This window comes from Anguilla anguilla, chromosome 8 (genome assembly GCF_013347855.1).
Source record: "Anguilla anguilla isolate fAngAng1 chromosome 8, fAngAng1.pri, whole genome shotgun sequence".
NCBI classification, from domain to species: domain Eukaryota; kingdom Metazoa; phylum Chordata; class Actinopteri; order Anguilliformes; family Anguillidae; genus Anguilla; species Anguilla anguilla.
In genome coordinates, this window is record NC_049208.1 from 55,636,663 (window position 1) to 55,661,662 (window position 25,000).

The following is a 25,000-nucleotide window of genomic DNA, read 5'->3' on the forward strand; positions in this document are numbered from 1 at the left end:
TTTCTCTGAGATTGAACGCTAAAAGGTAACTAAAGCTTAACGCATCTTCATACTGGCCTCTAATCCTATGTGTGTGTGTGTGTGTGCGTGCGTGCGTGCGTGCGTGCGTGCGTGCGTGCGTGCGTGCGTGCGTGCGTGCGTGCGTGCGTGCGTGCGTGCGTGCGTGCGTGCGTGTGTGCGTCTGTGTGTGTACGCGTGTGTGTGTACATGTTTTAGGCTCTGGAAGTGGGAATCAGGCTCCTGGACAGCAGAACCCTGCTGGACCTGGACAAACCGGTGAGCCACAAATACAGCAACTAACCCCACCATTACACCCAGCAATATATTACCATTACACCCAGCAATATATTACCATTACACCCAGCAATATATTACCATTACCATTACACCCAGCAATATATTACCATTACACCCAGCAATATATTACCATTACACCCAGCAATATATTACCATTACACCCAGCAATATATTACCATTACACCCAGCAATATATTACCATTACACCCAGTAATATATTACCATTACACCCAGCAATATATTACCATTACACCCAGCAATATATTACCATTACACCCAGCAATATATTACCATTACACCCAGCAATATGTTACCATTACACCCAGCAATATGTTACCATTACACCCAGCAATATATTACCATTACACCCAGCAATATATTACCATTACCATTACACCCAGCAATATATTACCATTACACCCAGCAATATATTACCATTACACCCAGCAATATATTACCATTACCATTACACCCAGCAATATATTACCATTACACCCAGCAATATATTACCATTACACCCAGCAATATATTACCATTACACCCAGCAATATATTACCATTACCATTACACCCAGCAATATATTACCATTACACCCCGCAATATATTACCATTACACCCAGCAATATATTACCATTACACACAGCAATATATTACCATTACCATTACACCCAGCCATATATATTACCATTACACCCAGCAATATATTACCATTACACCCAGCAATATATTACCATTACACCCAGCAATATATTACCATTACACCCAGCAATATATTACCATTACCATTACATCCAGCAATATATTACCATTACACCCAGCAATATATTACCATTACACCCAGCAATATATTACCATTACACCCAGCAATATATTACCATTACACCCAGCAATATATTACCATTACCATTACACCCAGCAATATATTACCATTACACCCAGCAATATATTACCATTACACCCAGCAATATATTACCATTACCATTACACCCAGCAATATATTACCATTACACCCAGCAATATATTACCATTACCATTACACCCAGCAATATATTACCATTACACAGCAATATATTACCATTACACCCAGCAATATATTACCATTACCATTACACCCAGCAATATATTACCATTACACCCAGCAATATATTACCAGTACACACAGCAATATATTACCATTACACCCAGCAATATATTACCATTACACACAGCAATATATTACCATTACACCCAGCAATATATTACCATTACACCCAGCAATATATTACCAGTACACACAGCAATATATTACCATTACACCCAGCAATATATTACCATTACACACAGCAATATATTACCATTACACCCAGCAATATATTACCATTACCATTACACCCAGCAATATATTACCATTACACCCAGCAATATATTACCAGTACACACAGCAATATATTACCATTACACCCAGCAATATGTTACCATTACACCCAGCATTATATTACCATTACACCCAGCAATATATTACCATTACTCACAGCAATATATTACCATTACACCCAGCAATATATTACCATTACCATTACACCCAGCAATATATTACCATTACACCCAGCAATATATTACCAGTACACACAGCAATATATTACCATTACACACAGCAATATGTTACCATTATACACAGCAATATAGTACCATTACACACAGCAATTAGGTTTTACATTGGATACATTATGACCGCAACTGCTCATATAAATAGTGAAAGGGAGTGGTCCTAGGACTGACCCCTGGGGCACACCCTTGGATATGTTAAGGGAGCTAATGGTAATGCCTTCAGATTGTAGTGTGTGCAACCACACACACAAACACACACACACACACACAGACCATTACTCTAACTCTCTCTCTGACTCTCTCTCTGTCTGTCTCTCGCTGTCTCTCTCTCTCTCTCTCTGTAGGTCCCGCTCCTGCCATACACGTCCCTGGTCTCCCCCCCGAGTTCATGCAGGCCATCGTACACCAGATCTCCCAGCAGGCCGTTGCCATGGCTACAGCAGCCACGGCGGGGCAGCAGGCGGGGCAGCCGCCAGCCGGGGGCGTCGGCTCGAACCTGGGCGCCGACCCCACCTCAGCCCCGCCCCCTCCTCCCCCGCCACAGGCCAGGGTGGTCATAACCCGCCCCTCGCTCTCCCCCAGAATGCCCCCGCCCCCCATGGGCCCCAGGGGGGCAACTATTAACCTGAGGGCAGCAGTGCCCCCCTCTGCAGGGCAGCAGCCGGGGCCGGTGAGCACCGTTTGCACAGACGTTACCTCGGTTACGAGCGCTTTCCTCACCTGATGCGCCTTTGAGGCGCCCACACGCTTCCAGCCCAACTGCTGTTCGGCTGGAGGGGGGCTGGGGTCGGAATTTTTAGTAACTTTTTGAAACGACATTCCAAAGTCCACGCCCACTTTCCGCAGCGATTGGCCAGGTGTGCACTCGGCAGGGTTTCAGGTGGCCTGCAGATTCTCGTTTGTCAGATGTCGTTTGCCAACCACTGGTAAACAGAAGAAGAGGCAGCTAAAATACACCGCTAACACGAACACCTTTGAAGAAAAACTGTCTGAGTCTCTTCGACAGTATGCGCTCTTGTATGGCTCTTTGCGTCTCGATTATGAAGACACACAGGGCTCGTTCCATCCTTTTATTTTAGCTCTTCACATCCTTTCCTCGCTCCTTATCTCCTCCCAATGGAGGACACAAGGAAAGGAACACGAGGAAGCGATATGAGAACGATTGGAATGAGCCCACACAAGTCACTGTGTTACTGGATAAGATCCCAGCCCTCTCTATGACAGACAGCTTCTTGCTCCACCTTCGAGTTTAGCTGCTTCTGAAAAGGAATGAACAACAGCACTGTTGGGTGTGGTCGGTCAAGGTGTCATATGAACCAGTTCGTTTGAGGCATGTGGTTTGAAGCTTTTAGGCCTGACAAGCTGAGTGTAAAGGAAGGCAGGGCCTATACCTGAGGTTTCGTATTATGTTCTCTATTGACCAATCACGTTCCTCCTCCTCTCTCTTAGGCCGGCCCCTTCCCCCCCTCTGCTCTGTCTCAGATGATCAGCGGTCTGATGGGGCAGCTGCTGATGCCGGGGAACATGAGTGAGTACAGCGCCCCCTGCTGGTGGCTGTTTGGGTACGGGGTTACTTGGTCCCAAAGCAGTGAAAATTCATAAAGCTAAAAAGTAATTAAATGTTAATTAATTGATTAACTTTTGTTGAAGTTTAAAAATGTGGGAGGTTTAACATGGGATATTCTGTTCATATTATGTGAAAATAGAGACAAAATATTCAATTTTTCATAGAATATTTTGTGAAAAATGAACCAGGGCCCTCTGGTGGCCACCATTACTGTTGACTGTTCAGACCGTTCTCAGACATCTCTTCTCCTTTCAGCCGATCAGACCACAAGCTCCTCTTCCACCCATACCTTTTCCTTTTCGTCCTCCTCTTCTTCCTCCTCCTCCTCCTCTTCCTCCTCCTCTTTCTCCACCACGGCCCCTCCGCCCCCCTCCTCCGCCAACACCTCCGGCCAGACCTTCACTGGCACCACAAGCACCGCCTCCACCGGACCCGCGGCTCCGCCCCCGGATGCCCCGCCCCCAGATGCCCCGCCCCCGGAGGCCTCGCCCGAGGGGAACCTGGCCCAGCTGCTGGGCTCCCTCCTGGGGGGCGTGGCCTCTGCTGGGGGGGCAGGAGGCGCCCCCTCCATCACGGTGACCCTGCCAGGGGTCCCCTCCTTCATACAGGGCATGGCTGATTTCGTGCAGGTCAGTATCCAAATTCAAATGCAGATTCAAATGCAAATACGAATGCAAATTTAGAAAACTGGATTTTGTTCACTTTGATGAAAAACATGGGAACTGGGGTTTGAAAATAAATTAAAAATGAATCAAAAACAGGACAAGTTTGAAAAAGGGCAAACACCACTATAAATTTGTGTTGATCCCGGGACATTTGAAAATTGTTTGCGACTGTGGTTGCCTGGATACTCGCCATGGCCACTGAGATAGTGGGCGTGGTCACTTAGAGAGTAGGTGTGGCCACTTAGAGAGTGGGCGTGGCAGCCCCGGTGATGGGCAGATTTTTCCAGAATGGAATCTTGAAGATTGATATGAGTGGAGATCTTTTTCTGCTATGCTGTCTGTGGTCGGTTTGCAGTCAGAAATGGTTTTCGGGTGAAGTGGAGCCCTTAAAATGGCTGCCCCCGTTTTCGCCTTTTCTCTTCAGGCCAACCAGCCGGTCTTCGCCCCTCCCCCTGGGGGCCAGCAGCCCCCCCCCGCCCCTGGGGCCCCCTCTGCCCCACCCCCTCCCTCTGCCCCGCCCCCTCCCTCGGCCACGCCCGGGTCTGGCGGGGGGGAGGCCCTGAGCCCAGAGCTGTTCACGGGCATCGTGCAGGGCGTGCTGTCCGCCATGATGGGGTCGCTGGGGGCGTCCCAGAACAACACAGAGAGCATCGCCCAGTTCATCCAGCGCCTGTCCCAAACCACCAACATCTTCACTCCCGGGACTGGGGACGCCGTGGGTGAGCCTGTGTGTGTGTGTGTGTGTGTGTGTGTGTGTGTGTGTGTGTGTGTGTGTGTGTGTGTGTGTGTGTGTGTGTGTGTGGGTGTGTGTGTGTGTGTGTGGGTGTGTGTGTGTCCGTGTCCGTGTGTGTGTGTGTGTGTGTGTATGTGTGTGGGTGTGTGTGAGTAAGTGTGTGTGTGTGTGGGTGTGTGTGTGTGCTTGTGCTTGTATGATCAGAGTGGGTTGTGATCCCATTGTGTTCTCTCGCAGGGTTTTTTGGGGCATCAGTGGGGTGTGATCCTGATGTGTCCTGGTCCATCTTTGGGATATCAGTGGGATGTGATGTGTTTTGGTGCAGGGGTCTTTGGGGGTATTGGTGAGATGTGATCCTGGTGTGTTCTGGCACAGGGGTTTTTGGGGTATTAGTGGGATGTGATCGCAGTGTGTTCTGGCACAGGGGTATTTGGGGTATCGGTGGGATGTGATCCCAGTGTGTTCTGGCGCATGGGTCTTTGGGGTATCAGTGGGATGTGATCCCAGTGTGTCCTGGCACAGGGGTCTTTGGGGTATCAGTGGGATGTGATCCCAGTGTGTTCTGGCGCAGGGGTCTTTGGGGTATCAGTGGGATGTGATCCCAGTGTGTTCTGGCGCAGGGGTCTTTGGGGTATCAGTGGGATGTGATCCCAGTGTGTTCTGGTGCAGGGGTGTTTGGGGTATCAGTGGGATGTGATCCCAGTGTGTTCTGGCGCAGGGGTCTTTGGGGTATCAGTGGGATGTGATCCCAGTGTGTTCTGGCGCAGGCTTCTTTGGGGACCTGCTGTCCCTGGTGTGCCAGAGCTTCTCCATGGTGGACATGGTTCTGCTGCTGCATGGACAGCACCAGCCTCTGACCCGGATCCAACCGCAGCTCAACCAGTTCTTCACCGAACACTACCTGCACGGGCGTGAGCCCACTGACGCCAACATCGCTGTGAGTGCCTCTCTCACTTTACTCACACTTTACTCTCTGCTTTACCCAACCTGCTCTCACTTTACTCACACTTTACTCTCTGCTTTACTCAACCTGCTCTCACTTTACTCACACTTTACTCTCTGCTTTACCCAACCTGCTCTCACTTTACTCACACTTTACTCACACTTTACTCTCTGCTTTACCCAACCTGCTCTCACTTTACTCACACTTTACTCTCTGCTTTACCCAACCTGCTCTCACTTTACTCACACTTTACTCTCTGCCTTACCCAACCTGCTCTCACTTTACTCACGCTTTACTCTCTGCTTTACCCAACCTGCTCTCACTTTACTCACACTTTACTCTCTGCCTTACCCAACCTGCTCTCACTTTACTCACGCTTTACTCACGCTCTACTCACTTTACTCTCGGCTTTACTCACACTCTACTCTCACTTTACTCATGCTTTACTCGCGCTCTACTCTCACTTTACTCAGTCTCTAACTTTACTCACACTCTCTCTCTGCTCAAACAACTCACTCTACTTTCTCTCTGCTCTGTTCCACACTACGCACACTCTGCCTGCTTCCAGCTCTGCTCACACTAAACTCACACTTTACTTGCAGTTTGCAATCAGTTAGCTTAGCCAACCATGTAGAAACTGCAGGCTGACCTGTCAGCTCCTGTCTGTGTGCCGGGCGGGGAATTGATTCTGTCTGTCTGTCTGTCCGTCCCCAGGCAGCATCTGAGGAGCTCATAAATGAACTGGAGGAGTACATCCAGGAGAGCTTTGTGAGTGTGTTGAACTCTGTATAAATACAAGACTTTATTAACCCTCTCTCAGTGCAGTGTTAATGTATTGTAGTGTGCAGTCAGTCAGTGTGTATATACTGTATTAACCCTCTCTCAGTGCAGTGTTAATGTACTGTAGTGTGCAGTCAGTCAGTGTGTATATACTGCATTAACCCTCTCTCTCAGTGCAGTGTTAATGTACTGTAGTGTGCAGTCAGTCAGTGTGTATATGCTGTATTAACCCTCTCTCTCAGTGCAGTGTTAATGTACTGTAGTGTGCAGTCAGTCAATGTGTATATACTGTGTTAACCCTCTCTCAGTGCAGTGTTAATGTACTGTAGTGTGCAGTCAGTCAGTGTGTATTTACTGTATTAACCCTCTCTCAGTGCAGTGTTAATGTACTGTAGTGTGCAGTCAGTGTGTATGTACTGTATTAACCCTCTTTCTCAGTGCAGTGTTAATGTACTGTAGTGTGCAGTCAGTGTGTATATACTGTATTAACCCTCTGTGCAATGCCATGTGTTAGTGCACAGTGTTAATGCACTGGGCTAATGTTGTGGTGTGCAGTGTGTTTGTACACTGTGGTGTAGTGTAGTACGGTGTGCTATAGTGTAATTTTTTTTTAAATATATTTTTTATGTCTCTGCAGTCTACGGTGACGGTACGGGAGGGAGTGGACATCACTCGGACCAACATCTCCTTCCTGAGGCTGCAGTTCACACGCATCGCTGCGCACATCCTGCGCTGCACAGGTACACACAGCACAGGTGTGCCGGGCCTTGTGCTCTGCACTGTGTCACTCAGAAACTGTGAGCAGGAAGTGGCTGTGAGTGGAGTCTCTGCTGTTGTACGTACTGTCTCTCAGTAGTATGTGTGTGTAAGTGCTGTCTCTCAGTATGTGTGTGTAAGTGCTCTCTCAGTAGAAGGTGTGTGTAAGTGCTGTCTCTCAGTAGAAGGTATGTGTAAGTGCTGTCTCAGTATGTGTGTGTAAGTGCTGTCTCTCAGTAGAAGGTGTGTGTAAGTGCTGTCTCTCAGTAGAAGGTGTGTGTAAGTGCTGTCTCAGTAGAAGGTGTGTGTATGTGCTGTCTCAGTAGAAGGTGTGTGTAAGTGCTGTCTCTCAGTAGTATGTGTGTAAGTGCTGTCTCTCAGTAGTATGTGTGTAAGCGCTGACGTATGCACTGTCTCCTCAGACCAGACGTTTGGGCCGCGGCTGCTGCTGCTGTGCACGCAGGGTCTGTTTGAGTGCCTGGCCCTCAACCTGTACTGCCTGAGAGGAGAGCAGAGAGCGCTGACTGCCGTCATCAACCACCGCATCGTCAGTACCTGTCTCTCTCCCTCCCTCTCTCTCTGCCCTTTCCCCTCTCTGTCTCTCCCTCTCTCTCCCTCCCTCTCTCTCTGCTCTTTCCCCTCTCTCTCCCTCCCTCTCTCTGCTCTTTCCCCTCTCTGACTCTCCTCTCCTTCACACTGGTCCTTTCTCTCCTCACCCCCACGCCTGCCTTTTTAATGCGTCCTCCTCTCTTTCCCTCTCATCCTTTCTCTCAAGCTAAGACTCTGATGGCTTTATTGGTAGGAGACACATTTGTAAAGAGCAGAAGCGCATAAAGGTACTCCTCCCCCATGTGTCTGTGCAGAGGAGGATGTCTGCAGAGGTAAACCCCAGCCTGGTCAACTGGCTCACCAGCATGATGTCTATGAGACTCCACATCATACTGGAGCACAACCCGGTTACTGAGGACCAGATCCAGCATTACATCATCCACACACAGGTAGCACGCACACACACACGCACACACGCACGTACACACCCACACACACGCACAGACCACATCATCCACACACAGGTAACACGCACACGCACACACGCATGTACACACCCACACACACGCACAGACCACATCATCCACACACAGGTAAAGCACACACACACACACACACACACGTACACACCCACACACACGCACAGACCACATCATCCACACACAGGTAACACGCACACGCACACACGCATGCACACACCCACACACACGCACAGACCACATCATCCACACACAGGTAAAGCACACACACACACACACACACACACACACACTCACAGACACACACTACATCATCCACACACAGGTAGCACGCACACACACACGCACGTACACACTCACACACACGCACACACTACATCATCCACACACAGGTAACGCATGCACACACACACACACACTACATCATCCACACACTGGTATCACACACACACACTACATCATCCACACGCAGGTAACGTGCGCACACACACACATTACATCATCCACACGCAGGTAACACGCACACACACACACACACATTACATCATCCACACACAGGTAACGCACACACACACACGCACACACACTCACATTGCATCATCCACACACTGGTATCACACACACACACACACACACACACACATCATCCACACACAGGTAACGCACGCACACACACACACACGCCACATCATCCACACACTGTTAACTCACGCATACGCACACACACATTACATCTTCCACACGCTGGTAACACACACAAACACACACACACACACACACACACTACATCATCCACACACTGGTAACACACACACAACCACACACACACACACACACTACATCATCCACACACTGGTAACACACACTCAAACACACACACTACATCACCCACATACAGGTTACATACACACACACACAAACACACACACACTTGTTTCTTGCTCACTGACACTGGAGGGTTGTTTTTTGTGATGTCACAGGGCGAGTCCACAGAGAGGGCGGAGTCTGTGCCACAGGCAGAGGTGCAGAATGTGGAGGTGAGCGATGAAGCCCCGCCTACCAGTGTGTTCTGTTTTATCCAATCACAGCCCTCCAAACCACTGAACTGAATGCTCATTGGACACAGCAGAGGGTGCGCATTTGAAGATGTATTTTTAAATAATGTGCCGCAAAAAGAAAAACGTGTAGGGCTGCAGTAAAGGTGTCCTGCGGCTCAGAGTAGGTTACTCACCAGAAACCGTGATATTCCTGCGGCTCAGAGTAGGCTACTCACCAGAAACCGCGCGATATTCCCAAATTCATTTTTAAAACGACAGTGAAAAGCCATGCACTATGGTTTGGATGAGCTTCCGTTCTTTTCTGCATTCTGTGCAGAAGGACGTGTTTTCCCACAGTTTTTGTGACACTTTACGACAGTTTGCCACGCTTTACTGCGCTTCCTGCAGATGGAGGAAACGCTCTCTCCTGCCCCGGCCACAACGGCGGAGGAGGCCATGGCGTCGTCGCGGGAAACGGGGGAGCCGGGGGGGTCTGGGGACACCCCTGCGCCCGCCCGGGAGACCAGGGGGGCCGTCGCCATGGCAGCGGCAGGGAGGGAGGAGCCTGGGGGAGAGGCGGAGCCCTGGGCTGCAGCCCTTCCTCCTGTGAGCATTTACCTTCACTCCCTCCATCTCTGTCTCTTTTTCTCTCCCTCTCACTTTCTCTCTGTGTCTTTCTCTCTCTGTCTCTCTTTCTCTCCCTCTCACTTTCTCTCTGTCTTTCTCTAACTGTCTCTGTCTTTCTCTCCGCCCTCTCTTTTTCCATCTCTCTCTCTGTTTTCTGAATTCAGCTTGTCATACTACTGTCTGACAGTAACTATCAGTAGCCGTACGATTGTATTAGGACGGCAACTGATAATAATAATAATTTATTTAATAATGTGTTGATGTTGATGTATAGTGTGGAATGAAGTTTATGTGTATCCTGAGTAGCCCTCTTTGTGTGTGTGTGTGTGTGTATCTGTGTGTGTGTGTGTGTGCGTGTTAGGAGTGGGGGCCCATTATAGCTCAGGACCTGCAGTATCAGAGGAAGATGAAGGCCCAGCCCCCCCTGTCTGATGCGTACCTGCAGGGCATGCCCGCCAAGCGCAGGAAGGTCAGGCTCCCCCGCTCATTCGCTTACCGCGTACAACGCTCAAACAACGCGCGTACAACGTTCAAACAGCGCTCAAACAACGCTCAAACAAAATGCTTAAACAAAACGCTTAAACACTTACAGCATTCTTACAACGTTTCCAAACTCACACGCCAACCATATACACTACAGACGCCAGCCAATGCTCTGACAGTATTATACACGATTCATCATGCATGCTGTAGACATCAGCTGTGTGCTCAAAAACCTTCTCCCCCGGTCCCCCCCCCCTCAGACTGTGCAGGGGGAGGGGCCTCCGCTCTCTCTCTCTGAGGCTGTGAACAGAGCGGCACGCTCAGCGGGGGTTCGACCTGTCACTTCCCCCGACAGCCTGCAGGAGGAGCTAGAGAGGCCAGAGCTGCAGGAGGCCTACACAGAGCAGGTGAACCAGCTGAGTCGTACACACCAGAGTGTCTCTCCTTCTCACTGTCCCTCTGGGTAACATGCTCTCTTCCTTTCTCTCTCTCTCCCTCCTTCCCCCCTCGCTCTTTCTCCCTTCTTACCTCCCTCTCTCCCTCCTCTCTCTCTCTCTCTCTCCTTCCCTCTCTCCCTCCTCTCTCTCTCTCTCTCCCTCCTTCCCCCCTCACTCTTTCTTCCTCTCTCCCCCTCTCTCCCTCCTTCCCCCCTCCCTCCCTCTCTCCCCCTCTCTCCCTCCTTCCCCCCTCCCTCCCTCTCTCCCCCTCCCTCCCCCTCCCCCTCTCTCTCAGGTAAAGAGTGACATGCGAAAGAGGATCAGGGAGGACCCAGACTTCAGCGTGCAGCGTTTCCCCAACACACACCGCGCTTTCTTCTCCGACGCCTAACCCCATTGGCCGTCGCACGTGTCAATCACTCTGACCTGCCCCGTCTTTCCGCCTCTGTGACTGAAAATAGCTGCAGCTGACACGCGCTTGTGTTCCAGCGCCTACCCGCCTGTTCCGTGTCCCTGCCCCATTTCCGCTTTCGTCAGATGTACCCAGCGGTAGGCCTACCAGCTCATTGGCTGGCGTTCCTGTCAGTCGTACAATCATCATCACTCATTGGGCAGAATTAAGACAGTGTGCAGCAGTATTGGTAACCTGTCAGTCTCCCATTCTTACTCCTGTTATTGTGCCAGAAACGTCGCTCCCACCCCTTTCTCTCTTTCGTTTGCCCTGAATGGACAGCTAAGTGCAGGTCCGCGACGTGAATGAGCCCGAAGCATCTATGATGGAGCTGGAGGGATGGGGGTGCGAGGAGAGGAAGAGAGTGAGAGTGAGCCGGAGATGGAAAAGGACAGAGTGAAAGAACGAGAGAGAGAGGGGGAGGTAGGGCATTAACCAAATAAGAGATCCTTTATGAAAACGATGATGTCCTGCTCATCAACCTGCCCATCAGCTTCGCCCTGATTGGCCAGCATCAGGACTCCTGTTGCTAACCGATCATCAGGTTCACCGTGATTGGTTTCGGGACTGCTGTTGATAAGCACTCCTCAGATTTGCCATGATTGGCCAGCGTCAGGACTCCTGTTGCTAAGCGTTCGTCAGGTTGGCCAAATTCTGCTCTCCTTAAGATCTTTTCTGTGACTCTTCCCACCAACCCCCACTGTACCAGGCTGTAGTTATGAGTTCTGCCTGAGAATGAATAACCTGAAAACTGTACAGGGTCCTAATAAGTAAACTAATGAGTGAACAAAAAAACATTATGTCTGCAGGTAAATGGTTAATAGTATTATGGGATTGGCATCTGTCAGACTACTGATTTAGCTGAATTATGCCATTAGAGTCCCAGGTACAGGTGTACTGGTCATTTATGGTTTGTTTTTTTTTTTAGATTAATGACCGACAAATTTGTTGGTATTTCAATTAATTGCCAAGATAATGAATGTTTTAGGTAAATGGAAAAAGTGTCAACATAAGCTGTAATATAGGGTGCAATCAGAAAGAAGAGCCATGTTTTTAATGTTACTCCAGTAAGAATGCGGCTGTTGTGTGGGCCGTATTTGTTGTAAAAAGTTTGTTCTCTCTTTTGCTTATTATTAGAAACTACTCTCAAATAAAGATGTTTAAACTCCAAGTAACCTTATCGTTGTTTGCAGTGGTATTGCTGTTACGGTACATTTTTAAACGGATGTACCAACACGCACTTCTGTCTGTGAAAAGCTCTTTGGATCGTGTGCTGTGCTGTACTCGAGGGCCCCAGCTGGGCTTTTAGGCCCCATGAAAAGCTCTCGCGTTGGGCCCCTCCACCCCAGAACAGCCCATGCTCTATTATTTTTTGGGGGCCCCTATCAGTCAGGGCTTTTGGAATCATCCGAAACCCACTCAAGGATTTGAACCTGCAACCTCCAGACCGCAGTTCTCTCCTCCCTGCGGGCTCCTGCTGGACTCACAGGACCCCCCACTCCAGGGCAGGGTAAGCATCTTTACTGCTGATGGGAAATTTGGCGGATGTCCTGGTCATGTGACCTCGGCATGAACGGAGACATAATTTTACCCACGTCCCATTTTGTAGTGTGATATTCTTTGCACTGTGAATATAACATTTTTTCCAGATTTAATCAAGCTATGAACAATATGAGATTTTCCCTGCAACTGCCTGCTCAGCTTACTGAAACTACAGTCTCACATGGTGCACTTCTTTCTTCCCTTCCCACAGCAGTGCAATGTCCAGGCATTGCACTGTGGGAAATGGATGCTAGCGTTTATGTTTCACACACATCACGTTTGTGCCATAGATCCTGTGGTTTCGGAGGCACAGAAACCAGGCAGGGGTTTCAGAAATGATGATGACGATGATGATGATGGTGATGGTGGAGACAGAGGAATCATTGCAGCCAGTGGAGTTACATGTCATGCTTTATTGTTCTCACAAAAAAGAGCAGATCACTGAAATGTTACAGAACCATTTACACTGAAGGGGGAAAAAGCGGGAACAGAAAGCAGCCAATCCCATCATCCCTGGTGTTTCCGCCCAATCAATCCCAACAGCCCTGGCGTTTCCTGCCAATCAATCCCATCATCCCTTGCATTCCCTGCCAATCAGTCCCATTAGCCCTGGCGTTTCCTGCCAATCGATCCCATTAGCCCTGGCGTTTCCTGCCAATCAATCCCATCAGCCCTGGCGTTTCCTGCCAATCAACCCTGAGCGTGTTTGTCCCGTGTAGTCACACAAAATCAACAAGGAGCGTAAATTCCGTACAGGACTTAACCTGACGCTGCATGTAGTAAAGCATCATGAATTTGATGGGTGGGGGGAGAGTTCAGACAATCAGTGACAGAACAGCAGTTAAAGGTCAACACTCTAACCCCTCCCCTGGACGAGCTCAGGGCCAATCAAAATGCCGCGTTTCGGAGGCCGCCGCCCTCTGCTCCTCCTCGTCCCCGGCAGCTATACGACACGCGTGCTGCAGCCTAAATATAAATATATCTGTAATTACACTATATTTACATCAGAATTACCGCGCGCTTCCTACGCAGCACAGCACACTCGTGGCGGGTTAGAGGGGCCTGGGGGCGGAGTCTGTGAAGCTGGGCCAATGGTGCAGAAGGCTGGCGGTTTAGTGCCACTGCTTCGCCAATCAGAATTGCGCGCTTCAGAAAATGGGCGGGCTCCAGGGACAGAACGCACCTACAAAGGCGATTAAGCGGCTGTCCAACCTTGAGGGGAAAGAGACGGGCAGGATCAGAAATTATTGGGGATCCCCACACCCCCTCGAAATGTAAACACCTATGTGATGGTCGGATGTTAAGCTGCTTCATTTTTTTCTAAGCTCGCTAAAGTTTTGCTTTCAACGCCCGTTCAGAACGACAAAACATCAAACATGGTGTAGCATGGCGTATTGCGATGTAGCTTAGCACGCTAACCTACAGAGCGGACTGTTAGAGTGAAGCACAGTGCTGGAGACTACCTGAGCGCGGTGGAGAATAGTGGTGGTCAGTTTGTACAACAGAGTTCATTATAGTACAACAGTCAGAGAGTCTGTGGAGGAAACCGGGAGCATCTCAGAGTCGCTCTGTGCACGCGTGTGTGAATATTTACACGTTTATGAGCCGTTTTTCCCCCAGCTTTCACTGTTTTACCCCTGATGCTTTTCCGATAAGAAACTCAACAGTGGAAGGACCAGATATTCAGCATAATTGTACACAGGACACCACCCTGCTTGACCACCAGGGGGAGTGGAAGAGCGTCACTGAGGAAACGCAGGCGCCACGCTGTGGCCTACAGTTGAAATGCTTTTGCTTTTTTTTTTTTACATTTACTGTGAATACAGGGGAAAAAAAACTATCTCGAGACATTGGGGTTAAAGTCAATCTGTACATTTTCATCCAAGCTTTTCATACAGGCCTCATCTCTTAAGATCTCTCTCCCTCTCACGCTAACATTCTCTCTCCCCATCTCTCTCTCTCTCATTGCCTTCCCACTCTGAAAGACGAAAGGATGAAGGGGAAATTTAGGGCAGGTCTGTGCTCCTGGATCCCCAGGGCAACCAGCGCTCCTGCCAGCAGTGATGTCACACGGGGCATGACAGGGGGCATAGCTTCCATCACCTGGAAAGGAAGGGGAGAGGTCATCACGAGAGATTTTCGCACATTTAAAAAACACCTTTAACCCTCAGTGCCTCTAACCACAGACAGGAAGCGCTCCATCCGCAGACAGGAAGCGCTCCAACCGCAGACAGGAAGCGCTTTAACCGCAGACAGGAAGCTCTGGCCAGGTGTGACTGCCTCACCTTTTCCACCCTGTGCCGGTGAACGAGCCCGTCCGGCCCCAGGTAGAAGGTGGAGAAGGCATCGTACGTCCTGGGAGAGAGAGTGTGAAGGTTAATACTGCAGGTACAGACAGGCTCAGGTACTCAACCGTGTTACATACTCACACCTTCTGTTCCATGATTATAATTATTTCTGTAATTGGCAGGAATGCCCTCATAACTCATCTGTGCAGCAGATTAAAATATTTGTTTTTACCAAGATCTGTGCATACCTGTGCAGGTAAACACTGTAAAGGACTGTGTTCTTGTACAGGTGAGCTTTGAGGTTTATGTACCTGCACAGGTGAACAGTGAGGTGTATATACATGTACAAGTAAGCAGTGAGGTGTATGTACCTGTACAGGTGAGCAGTGAGGTGTACGTACCTGTACAAGTGAGCAGTGAGGTGAATGTACCTGTACAGGTGAGCAGTGAGGTGTATGTACCTATACAGATGAGCAGTGAGGTGTATGTACGTGTACAGGTGAGCAGTGAGGTGTATATACATGTACAGCTAGGCAGTGAGGTGTATGTACCTGTACATGTGAGCAGTGAGGTGTATGTACAGGTGAGGAGTGAGGTGTATGTACCTGTACAGGTGAGCAGTGAGGTGTATATACATGTACAGCTAGGCAGTGAGGTGTATGTACCTGTACAGGTGAGCAGTGAGGTGTATGTACCTGTACAGGTGAGCAGTGAGGTGTATGTATAGGTGAGCAGTGAGGTGTATGTACCTGTAGAGCTGGCTCTTGTCCCTCCTGTAGAAGCGCAGCAGCAGCAGGTGAAAGGGTAATCCGCGTAGCCGCCAGCGAGCGCGCACCGTCCCATCCTCACTGTGCTTGGTGAGCTTCAGCACTTCCAGCCGCACGTCCGTGAAGTAGCAGGCGCACAGCAGCTTCCACACGGTCAAGGTCAGCTGGTACACACCTCGCCCCCTGGTGGTGAGGAGGGAAAATCACACTCGCAACCAGAGAACAACCAGGACAGAGAGTCATTCTGCAAGCAGTCCTTCCTGTCTGGACAAAAGAGTTCCTGTGAAGACCTCTCTGTACTCATGGCTACTCTTAAAGGTAAAATTATCAGCTGTAACAGCTAGTATGCTTTTTGAAGAACAACCTATTTTTCCTTAGATCAGACTAGTGTGTTTTGTGTTCACAGTATTGAGTGTGATTCTTGATTATTTTCTAAAACTAGCATTGCATTTTTACCTCTTCAGACTGCAATGATTTTAACCTGTAGCCCACTGTCAGAATATGAGCATTTTATGACTGTATAACACTTCTCACACACAGACTCTAGTTTTGTTTTCTTATCTTGTCTGAATGTGTGGTAATGGAATAGTACATTGTTTGTTTGTCATAACGTAGTAACTTGTATGACTGTGTAGTAATGGAAGACTAACAGAGTAGTACCTGGTCTGAGCGTGCAGTAATGCTGTAGTGATGCTGTAGTACCTGGTCTGAGTGTGTAGTAATGAAGCAGTAACAGTGTAGTACCTGGTCTGAGTGTGTAGTAATGCTGGAGTAACAGTGTAGTACCTGGTCTGTGTGTGTAGTAATGGTGTAGTGATGCTGTAGTAACTGGTCTGAGTGTGTAGTAATACTGTAGTAGTGGTGTAGTACCTGGTCTGAGTGTGTAGTAGTGGTGTAGTACCTGGTCTGAGTGTGTAGTAACGGTGTAGTACCTGGTCTGAGTGTGTAGTAGTGGTGTAGTACCTGGTCTGAGTGTGTAGTAGTGGTGTAGTACCTGGTCTGAGTGTGTAGTAGTGGTGTAGTACCTGGTCTGAGTGTGTAGTAACGGTGTAGTACCTGGTCTGAGTGTGTAGTAGTGGTGTAGTACCTGGTCTGAGTGTGTAGTAGTGGTGTAGTACCTGGTCTGAGTGTGTAGTAGTGGTGTAGTACCTGGTCTGAGTGTGTAGTAGTGGTGTAGTACCTGGTCTGAGTGTGTAGTAGTGGTGTAGTACCTGGTCTGAGTGTGTAGTAGTGGTGTAGTACCTGGTCTGAGTGTGTAGTAACGGTGTAGTACCTGGTCTGAGTGTGTAGTAGTGGTGTAGTACCTGGTCTGAGTGTGTAGTAGTGGTGTAGTACCTGGTCTGAGTGTGTAGTAGTGGTGTAGTAACTGGTCTGAGTGTGTAGTAACGGTGTAGTACCTGGTCTGAGTGTGTAGTAGTGGTGTAGTACCTGGTCTGAGTGTGTAGTAGTGGTGTAGTACCTGGTCTGAGTGTGTAGTAGTGGTGTAGTAACTGGTCTGAGTGTGTAGTAACGGTGTAGTACCTGGTCTGAGTGTGCAGAAGTCCATTAATGAACTCGATGTCAGCGGAGTACATGCTGTAGTCATGATTCTTCAGAAAGAAACTGGGCAGCTGCAACACCACAGTAAGAGTTACACACCGACTCGCAACAGCACCATAGTAAGAGTTACACACAGAGTCATAACAGCACCACAGTAAGAGTTACACACCGACTTGCAACAGCACCACAGTAAGAGTTACACACAGAGCCACAACAACACCACAGTAAGAGTTACACACAGAGTCACAACAGCACCACAGTAAGAGTTACACACCGACTTGCAACAGCACCACAGTAAGAGTTACACACAGAGCCACAACAACACCACAGTAAGAGTTAACACACAGAGTCACAGCACCACAGTAAGAGTTACACACAGAGCCACAACACCACAGTAAGAGTTAACACACAGAGTCACAGCACCATAGTAAGAGTTACACACAGAGCCACAGCACCACAGTAAGAGTTACACACAGAGCCACAACACCACAGTAAGAGTTACACACAGAGCCACAACACCACAGTAAGAGTTAACACACAGAGTCACAACACCACAGTAAGAGTTACACACAGAGCCACAGCACCACAGGAAGAGTTAACACACACAGTCACAACACCACAGTAAGAGTTAACACAGAGTCACAACACCACAGTAAGAGTTACACACAGAGCCACAACACCACAGTAAGAGTTACACACAGAGCCACAGCACCACAGTAAGAGTTAACACACACAGTCACAACACCATGAGCTGGCTTCATCATTCGTAGGACAGTGAAGATGTCGGGTTCCGGAGAATTCCTGCAGTTTCTCCCACACTCTCTTAGTTCATCATTTATTTACCTGTTATTTTTTCCCCAGATGAACCCTGGAGACCACTTTTTAAAAAATGTGCATTATATCAGCTACATTTTGCAGAATGCGTCCATTATGTGTTCTTTCTAATCACATAAACATGTCTATAATAATCATATTCATTCTGTCTATAATAATCATATTCATTCTGTCAGCAGTGCTAGAGGCAGACTGGTCTGCAGAGGCCCCAGCTGAGCTGGTGCGCTATCTGACATTTTCCACAACCTTTAAGCCCTTTCCCTGCCCAGTATCACCCATACTCGTGTCTTCTGATTCGCTCTGAGAATGAGCACTGAGGCCTCAGCCATACTGAAGACGTCATCCACCCACGTTAGGACCTGCTTCCTTGGCTGAGCGCTAGCAGCTATCCCAGCTAACACAGAACGCTCTCACAATGCCGCTGCCATCTAGTGGCAGTGTTACCACACTGACAGAACATTCCAGTAACGTTGTGAGGACACTGAGTGTTAGCTGGGTTTAGCCTTTGTTTGTTGGTTTGTTCGTTCCTCTCCTGTTTATTATTTATTTTTTGTGAACCTTTGTTTCTGCTCTTTTACAGCAATTCCCTGTTAATGCCCCCCCCCCCAATTAGCCTAACCTGCATACCCGGAGACAGACACGGGGAGAACACACAAACACCACACAGAGAGACCCAGGCTGGGATTCGAACCCCTAACACAGATACCCTCATTCAACAACTAGAGCAGGGCTGCCCAACCCTTCTCCTGGAGATCTACCATCCTGTAGGTTTTCATTCCAACCCTTAACAAGGCCACACCTCATTCAACAGCTGCAGATTTCTCTCGCACTCTCTCGTTCTGTCTCGCTCGCCCTCTCTCACCTCAATCCTCAGCCTTTCGTGCATCAGCGCCAGTTTCTCCTCCCTCTCTCGCTCCCTCTCTCTCTCCTCCCAGTCTCCTCCCTCGCTTTCCGCGTGGCTGCAGTGAGACGTGGGGGGCCACCGCAGTGGGCCTCCAGCCTGCAGGCCCGGCCCAGTCCACAGGCTCGATTTGAGCCCAGCCCCAGGCGAGGGCTCCGTCTCTGGGCAGTGGAAGCAGTAGAACTGGGACCCCCACACGAAGGGGGCGGGACAACGTTCCGCCTCGAACAGGCTCCGAAACGACCCCATCTCCCTCTCCCTGATCTGTCCATCTCTCCGTCTTTCGCCTCCCCCGCCCTCTCCCCCTCCGCTAACGCTGATGTCGTCCTCCCGCCGTCCGTCGACGGTGGTTAGCGGGAAGAGGAATTCTCCCGGCCTGCCGAGGCCAGAAGCCAGGAGCTCGCCTAACCGGGTCTGCCCGAGCAAGTGTACTTCCACCAGGGCGCTCTGCCCCCCATGCTCCCCGGGTTCCGACAGCACGCACAGGCTGACGGTCTCTTCCCAGTCCTCCTCCAAGCTGCCCGTTCGGACCTGATGCCCCGTGTGATGAGCGGGGAGCAGCGGCGAAGAGCCCACAGGGGATTGGCCAACGGTCTGATGATGCGGGTGGCTGGGCGGGGCTAGAGCTCGGGAAAAGATGCTTATTGGTCGAGAAAGGTCGCTGTGCTGTAAATCCAGTGCCTGGAAATCAAGAGGCAGAAATAAGATTAAAGCACATCATTCTGTAAAACAAAGAGAGAAAATATTTCAAGTTAAATAAAGTTTTATGGGAACCATTTTCTGAAATGTTTTTCTTCTCTTATTATATTTCCCTACCTGGAAGGCAGGCTAATTAAACCGTATGATTGATTGACAGGTCCCATACCTGAGTGAGACTCCAACACTGTCGCTTGATTGGATGCTGGTAGCCATGGCTCCTCCCACACCTCACCCAAAAAGCAACGCCCCCTCTGGACACAGCCATTCAGCTCAGGGGGGAGGGGTAACCCCAATCACTGATTGGTCAAGTTAACGTGCTGACATCACACAAAAATCACAGGCAAAGAACAAGATGATTTTCTTCCTTAATCTTTCTCTCCCTCTACGTTTTGCTTCTCTTGATTTTTTCCTGCAAAAATGTATATGATGGTGAAACGCCAGATACAATTGTTTATGTGCAAACAAGCAGCTAGAACAACTGAATCATCCCAAGCCAAAACAATAATGTGAACATCAAAGTGAGAGAACATAAAAAAGTTAATAAGTAAGAAAATAGAGATTTTAGAGTACCAGCATGTCAGACAACCTTGATCTCAAAAACCGAGTAGAATGGGTGCAACTGGAACTGGTGTAAACATTTCATTTTTGTTCAGTGTTAGAATAAAAAAATAATCATTCATTATAGTGAACAGATGGGATATGTATGTACAGCACTAAACGACCATTTCTGAGCGCAGGTTTTTCTTAATAACTTCCAGGATACGTATGTACAGTTAAATGGTACTCCAAGAAAATGACCAGTCATGTCTTGGACGAAATAAAAATGGGTATAAGTCTTAGCGACAAGTTTATCCTCACTTTTATCCGGATCGTTTTATCCACACATTTTAAAAGGCCAGGAATCGAACCCAAAACGCTAAGCGCAGTTCCCTAACAGACATGCTAACCCTTTTAATGCGCTTAAAAAGTGGGATGTTACGATACGTTTATGTTTGCTTCTGTGAAATCCACGCGCCAGCAAAATCGTAAACAGCACTCCCCGTGCATGTGTCACTTTGACCCCTCGCTCTCGTGGCGAAGCGCGTAAAAGTGTCCCCGGTCGCTGACGCCGCTAGCCAGCTGCAGCCTCTACCCTACGCGAGTGGGGTAGGTGTAATAGCAGGATGCCGGAGCTAACGAGCTAGCAAACCCTCAACTCTTGTTGGCCAAAAAACTTAGTACAATTGATTTTTGAGTAAAGTTACGATACAACACGGTTTTCAACCACTTCGAGAGGTTTAGGATCCCCGGGTAACTTAGTACCAGTATATTGGCAGTTATCTACTTGGCTATTTTCGAGGATGCATTTCATTATTTAAGAACTCAAGAGACTAAAAGGCATTTTCCTCAAAATCATTTAGGCTTGACTGACGTTCATTTTTGTACATTTTCATGGGATACAGCACCTTACCAAGATAACAAGCATGCTTTTACGCAGAGCAAAATCATGCCATGACGCTAGGGAGTGAGCTACCAACTGCATATCTGTCCTTAGGAACAGTAACTTAAGGTAGCTAGCAGCAAGACACACATGCTCTAGTTAAGCGAAGGCTAATTCACTGTACACATCGTTCGTTGAATACACCGTATACATTGCTTGCACACAAGACAGCAAGTTCGCCAGGAAGCTAATTAGCTTTGCATGCATTCCTCTTAGATTGCTAAATTAGCTAGTGCTAGCGAACAGTTGGCTACATATCTAGGTATCTGCCAACTGTAAATGAGACCCAGATTGCGATGAGCTAGTTAAAACAATCACCTCAGCAGCACAGTAATCGAAAGGGGATGTCCCTTCTAGTGTGCACAAAATTCAATCTGTGATTATGAAAGTTTCGAAGCCACTACTGATGTTACACAAATGTCATTCTGCCTACCTAGCTGTGTCCTTGCCCGGCACGACGCCACACTGCGCATGCGTTCCTCGGCTTCCAGAACAAATTACAACCACGCCCCAAACCTCACCAACCGGCTTCCCACTGATTGGTGGAAAGGTCGAGCATTTCCTCTGACGTAGCCTATGTCATGCAGAAAAGCAATCGGGCATTTCAGGGAATGGACAACATTACATTACATTACATTACAGGCTTTTGGCAGACGCTCTTATCCAGAGCGACGTACAACATGAATTAAACAGAGCAGTGTCCTAATTCTGTGCAGATTGTTGATTTTAATTCGACCGAATACCCACACAAGCCCTACAGCTGATCTAGAATTTCAATGTTTGGTCAGCAGGATCCAATTGGCGTTTTTACTACCTAGGAATTAAAGTATTTATTTTAGTCTCGAACCTATGCCCTTTTCAAGCCCATCAAGTTCGCTACCAATGTTGCAAGCTGTCTCCTTATTAAAGTTTTTCACAAACACTTTCTCAAACAGATAACCTGAATCTGAAAGAGCAAAGACTCCTGTACTGATAACTCGCTAAAGCTCTTATTTTCTGTGGTTTAGTTGGTTTAATGAAATGTATTTTGCTGTTTGATGCTGGTTAACGTATTGCCCTAAAAGCTGTGAATTCATGTTACTGTAAGTGAGCACAACCTAGGGGAAAGGGCACGTAGAGCAGAACTGAAATTCAATTCATTAATGAAAAATGTCTTGGACATTTTTTAAATTATGAATTGAACTGAAATTATTTTCCTGTATTGAATCAAAATAAATAGGACTTTCAACAGCGTAGCATTCAAGCATTATGGATACAAAATATTTTGTGGGGAAAACAAGTTTAGGCGCTAGGTTTAAAACGGAGATGTTTAATAGAAGGTAAGTTGATGTGGTGTGCTTTTTCAAAGGGGTTTTAAATGTAAAGAGAATGGGTACTATGGACTACAGATACCTTAAACTGACAAACAGTTTTTTAACAATACTAGATGTTGCAATAGTGAAGACATAAATACGTTCTATTTCCACATTTAATACCGATTTTATGTTTGCCAGACGTTGGTGAAATGTACCGTAATACTGCAACTGTCCTCAACACTGGAGTATGGCGCTGTGATAATGAAGCTATCGGGAATTATGTTCAGTGTTAAAGTCTATGGTAGCTATGCCAGTCGTGTGGGAGAGAAAAAGCAACGGGCCCGCATGAGTGAGAGTCTTTCCCGGTTACTCATCATTTTAGCCTTCGGTGACACTCAGCTGACTCGAAATAGAGTTTAAATAAGCCTTATATTTTGGTACAAAAATACAGACCGAAAATGCCCAAGAAAGCGAAAGAAGTTGCCGAATGGGAAGGCGATGAGCCAGCGCCGGCAGGTAACGTTAATGTAGCCAAGCTGGCGCAGCTAGCTAGATCTGAATCCCACATTGTCCAAATCAGCTCACTTCGTGCTTCAGTGTCAACATGTGCGCTTTCTTATTGATTATGCCGTATGATACCTGTGTCACTTAAGGGGAATCAATAATCATTTAATTTATGATTAATATTAGTTATACAGCTGGCTAACATACATGGCTTTGCCAGCTGGTCGTAAGTAGTCGAGACATGTAATGTGTCAATGAATTACACAATCCTTTACACAGTGACGTTAGCGAGATGTCTAGCTAGGCTAATCCTTGCTATCAAGAGTTCCGTCCGAATCCCGTTAGTTTGCTAGCAAGCTAGCGCTGTCTGCGAGTAGTTTGTTTCTTAATTACAAGTAATATTTCACAATTTATGTTTTTAATATGTATCTGAGTCAGCGAGCCAACTTGGATTTAGCCGATGTAACGTAAACTAAATAGGTACAATCGTAACTCGCTGACCAACAGTTATAAAAACTGCTGTGTTCACAAAACCTAACGTTATGTAGCTGACTGGCAAGCAAATGAAAACTATTACCATTCTCTTTCTCTTTGTGCTAGCATTCAGCCTGTTTTAGCTCGACAAATTCCATCACTATATGTTGTTAAAGTTAGTTGGTTAAGTAGTGATGATTACACATGATAGCAACCCTAAGATAACATCACAGTAGGAAATTGACAGCCATCGCATATTACGGATTTTCTTCACCGTATTTAATATAAGGTTACGTTATGATGACGTAAGTTTTTTTTAAACATGCATGTCTCTCTCACAACAGAAAAAGCTGTAAAGAAAGGAAAGAAAGATAAGAAAGGGAAAAAAACGGTACGTACTTCAATTCTATTTTCAATTCTATTCTGTTTTATTTGTATCACGCGTTTTGCGCAGACACTGTAACATAGATAAGGACACTGATCGTAATGGCCTGCCGTTTGTTTGTTGACGAGAGTAAACATGATAGAAATATGTATATGTAAGAAATGAATTGATTGTGTGTACGGGGCGGTATCTCATGCTGATTGATAGCATCATGAAAATAATCATTTTACTGCACAAACGTTTGACAGAAGAAAATGTGTCAGAGGTTTCCGAAGAAGTAATAAATAATCACAGTTATGGCACAATATATAATTTGTGAATAAATTCATTTAATTTTCATATGTCTGCTAAAAGGGTGAAAAAATATTATATTTGGACACTACTGAACATTGAGTAGTAGGTCATCTATTTTGGTCAGTAAAGGAGGAATTTCTGAAGTCCTCTTTCACCAGTTTTATAATCTCTCTCCATCCCCTCTCCCTCCCGTCCTCCATCCCTCCATCTGTTCCTCCATCCTCCTCTCCCTCTCTTCTCCCTCAGTTCTTTGAGGAGCTGGCGTCAGACAATAAACAGGAGGAGGAGGAGCCTGTTGTCAAGGAAGGAAAGCAGGTACTGCAGAATAGGAAGTTGGGGTCTTTGTGATGTCATCGTGGTGACTTATAACATTCCGCTGCCTCTTGCCTGGTCGCTAACGGAGGCTGGTGTGGCCTCAGACCTCACAACTGGGAAGAAATGTTTGCATAAGTCCTGGAGTAGCTAGCCCTTCCATGTGGAGTGTATCAAAACTCACCACATCTCAGCACCTTATAGGTTTATCTTTAAACTCTTACAATAAGCCAAGGCTGTTTCTTGTTTAACAGTTGGTGATTAACCCTTGGAAGTGGAAAATCGTTGCCATATT

General features: G+C 47.6%; 3 protein-coding genes across 7 annotated transcripts in view; 2 read left to right on the plus strand and 1 right to left on the minus strand.

The window, feature by feature from the left end:
- bag6l (BCL2 associated athanogene 6, like) overlaps positions 1-12,571 on the plus strand; it is an 18,223-nt gene extending 5,652 nt beyond the window's left edge. For 2 of the 3 annotated variants that reach the window (XM_035431410.1, XM_035431409.1), the window contains exons 11-25: positions 217-276; positions 2,229-2,554; positions 3,334-3,412; positions 3,707-4,080; positions 4,541-4,835; positions 5,617-5,786; positions 6,507-6,560; positions 7,210-7,312; positions 7,751-7,875; positions 8,192-8,326; positions 9,337-9,393; positions 9,802-9,999; positions 10,382-10,489; positions 10,764-10,910; positions 11,236-12,571. In XM_035431410.1, the coding sequence (XP_035287301.1) occupies positions 217-276; positions 2,229-2,554; positions 3,334-3,412; positions 3,707-4,080; positions 4,541-4,835; positions 5,617-5,786; positions 6,507-6,560; positions 7,210-7,312; positions 7,751-7,875; positions 8,192-8,326; positions 9,337-9,393; positions 9,802-9,999; positions 10,382-10,489; positions 10,764-10,910; positions 11,236-11,331 (2,327 nt within the window). In that variant the 3' untranslated portion in view covers positions 11,332-12,571. The remainder of the gene's footprint in view (positions 1-216; positions 277-2,228; positions 2,555-3,333; positions 3,413-3,706; positions 4,081-4,540; positions 4,836-5,616; positions 5,787-6,506; positions 6,561-7,209; positions 7,313-7,750; positions 7,876-8,191; positions 8,327-9,336; positions 9,394-9,801; positions 10,000-10,381; positions 10,490-10,763; positions 10,911-11,235) is intronic. The other variant, XM_035431411.1, reaches the window with a different exon arrangement.
- A 755-nt stretch (positions 12,572-13,326) lies between these two features.
- c8h6orf136 (chromosome 8 C6orf136 homolog) lies at positions 13,327-21,929 on the minus strand. Of its 2 annotated transcripts, none has more exons than XM_035431412.1 (7): positions 21,875-21,929; positions 20,128-20,370; positions 19,224-19,943; positions 17,510-17,598; positions 15,971-16,171; positions 15,219-15,288; positions 13,327-15,036 (listed from the first exon to the last, which is right to left on the minus strand). In XM_035431412.1, the coding sequence occupies exons 2-7, from the start codon at positions 20,224-20,226 to the stop codon at positions 14,896-14,898; spliced, it is 1,320 nt and encodes a 439-aa protein (XP_035287303.1). In that variant the 5' UTR covers positions 20,227-20,370; positions 21,875-21,929; the 3' UTR covers positions 13,327-14,895. The 2 variants fall into 2 exon arrangements, with proteins under 2 accessions (XP_035287303.1, XP_035287304.1); XM_035431413.1 differs by having other exon boundaries at positions 21,760-21,905.
- Positions 21,930-23,033: 1,104 nt separating this feature from the next.
- The window catches only part of abcf1 (ATP-binding cassette, sub-family F (GCN20), member 1), a 20,119-nt gene continuing 18,152 nt past the window's right edge, over positions 23,034-25,000 (plus strand). For both annotated transcript variants that reach the window (XM_035431576.1, XM_035431577.1), the window contains exons 1-3: positions 23,034-23,252; positions 24,059-24,105; positions 24,640-24,708. In XM_035431576.1, the coding sequence (XP_035287467.1) occupies positions 23,195-23,252; positions 24,059-24,105; positions 24,640-24,708 (174 nt within the window). In that variant the 5' untranslated portion in view covers positions 23,034-23,194. The remainder of the gene's footprint in view (positions 23,253-24,058; positions 24,106-24,639; positions 24,709-25,000) is intronic.

Coding starts and splice junctions, on each gene's coding strand:
- c8h6orf136 (XM_035431412.1), bottom strand. CDS start 20,226: ATGGCTGTGTCCAGAGGGGGCGTTGCTTTTTGGGTGAGGTGTGGGAGG. Junction 16,172..17,509: donor CTTCTGCACACTCAGACCAG/GTACTACACCGT, acceptor CCTCACCACCAG/GGGGCGAGGTGTGTACCAGC. Junction 15,037..15,218: donor ACCGGCACAGGGTGGAAAAG/GTGAGGCAGTCA, acceptor CTTCCTTTCCAG/GTGATGGAAGCTATGCCCCC.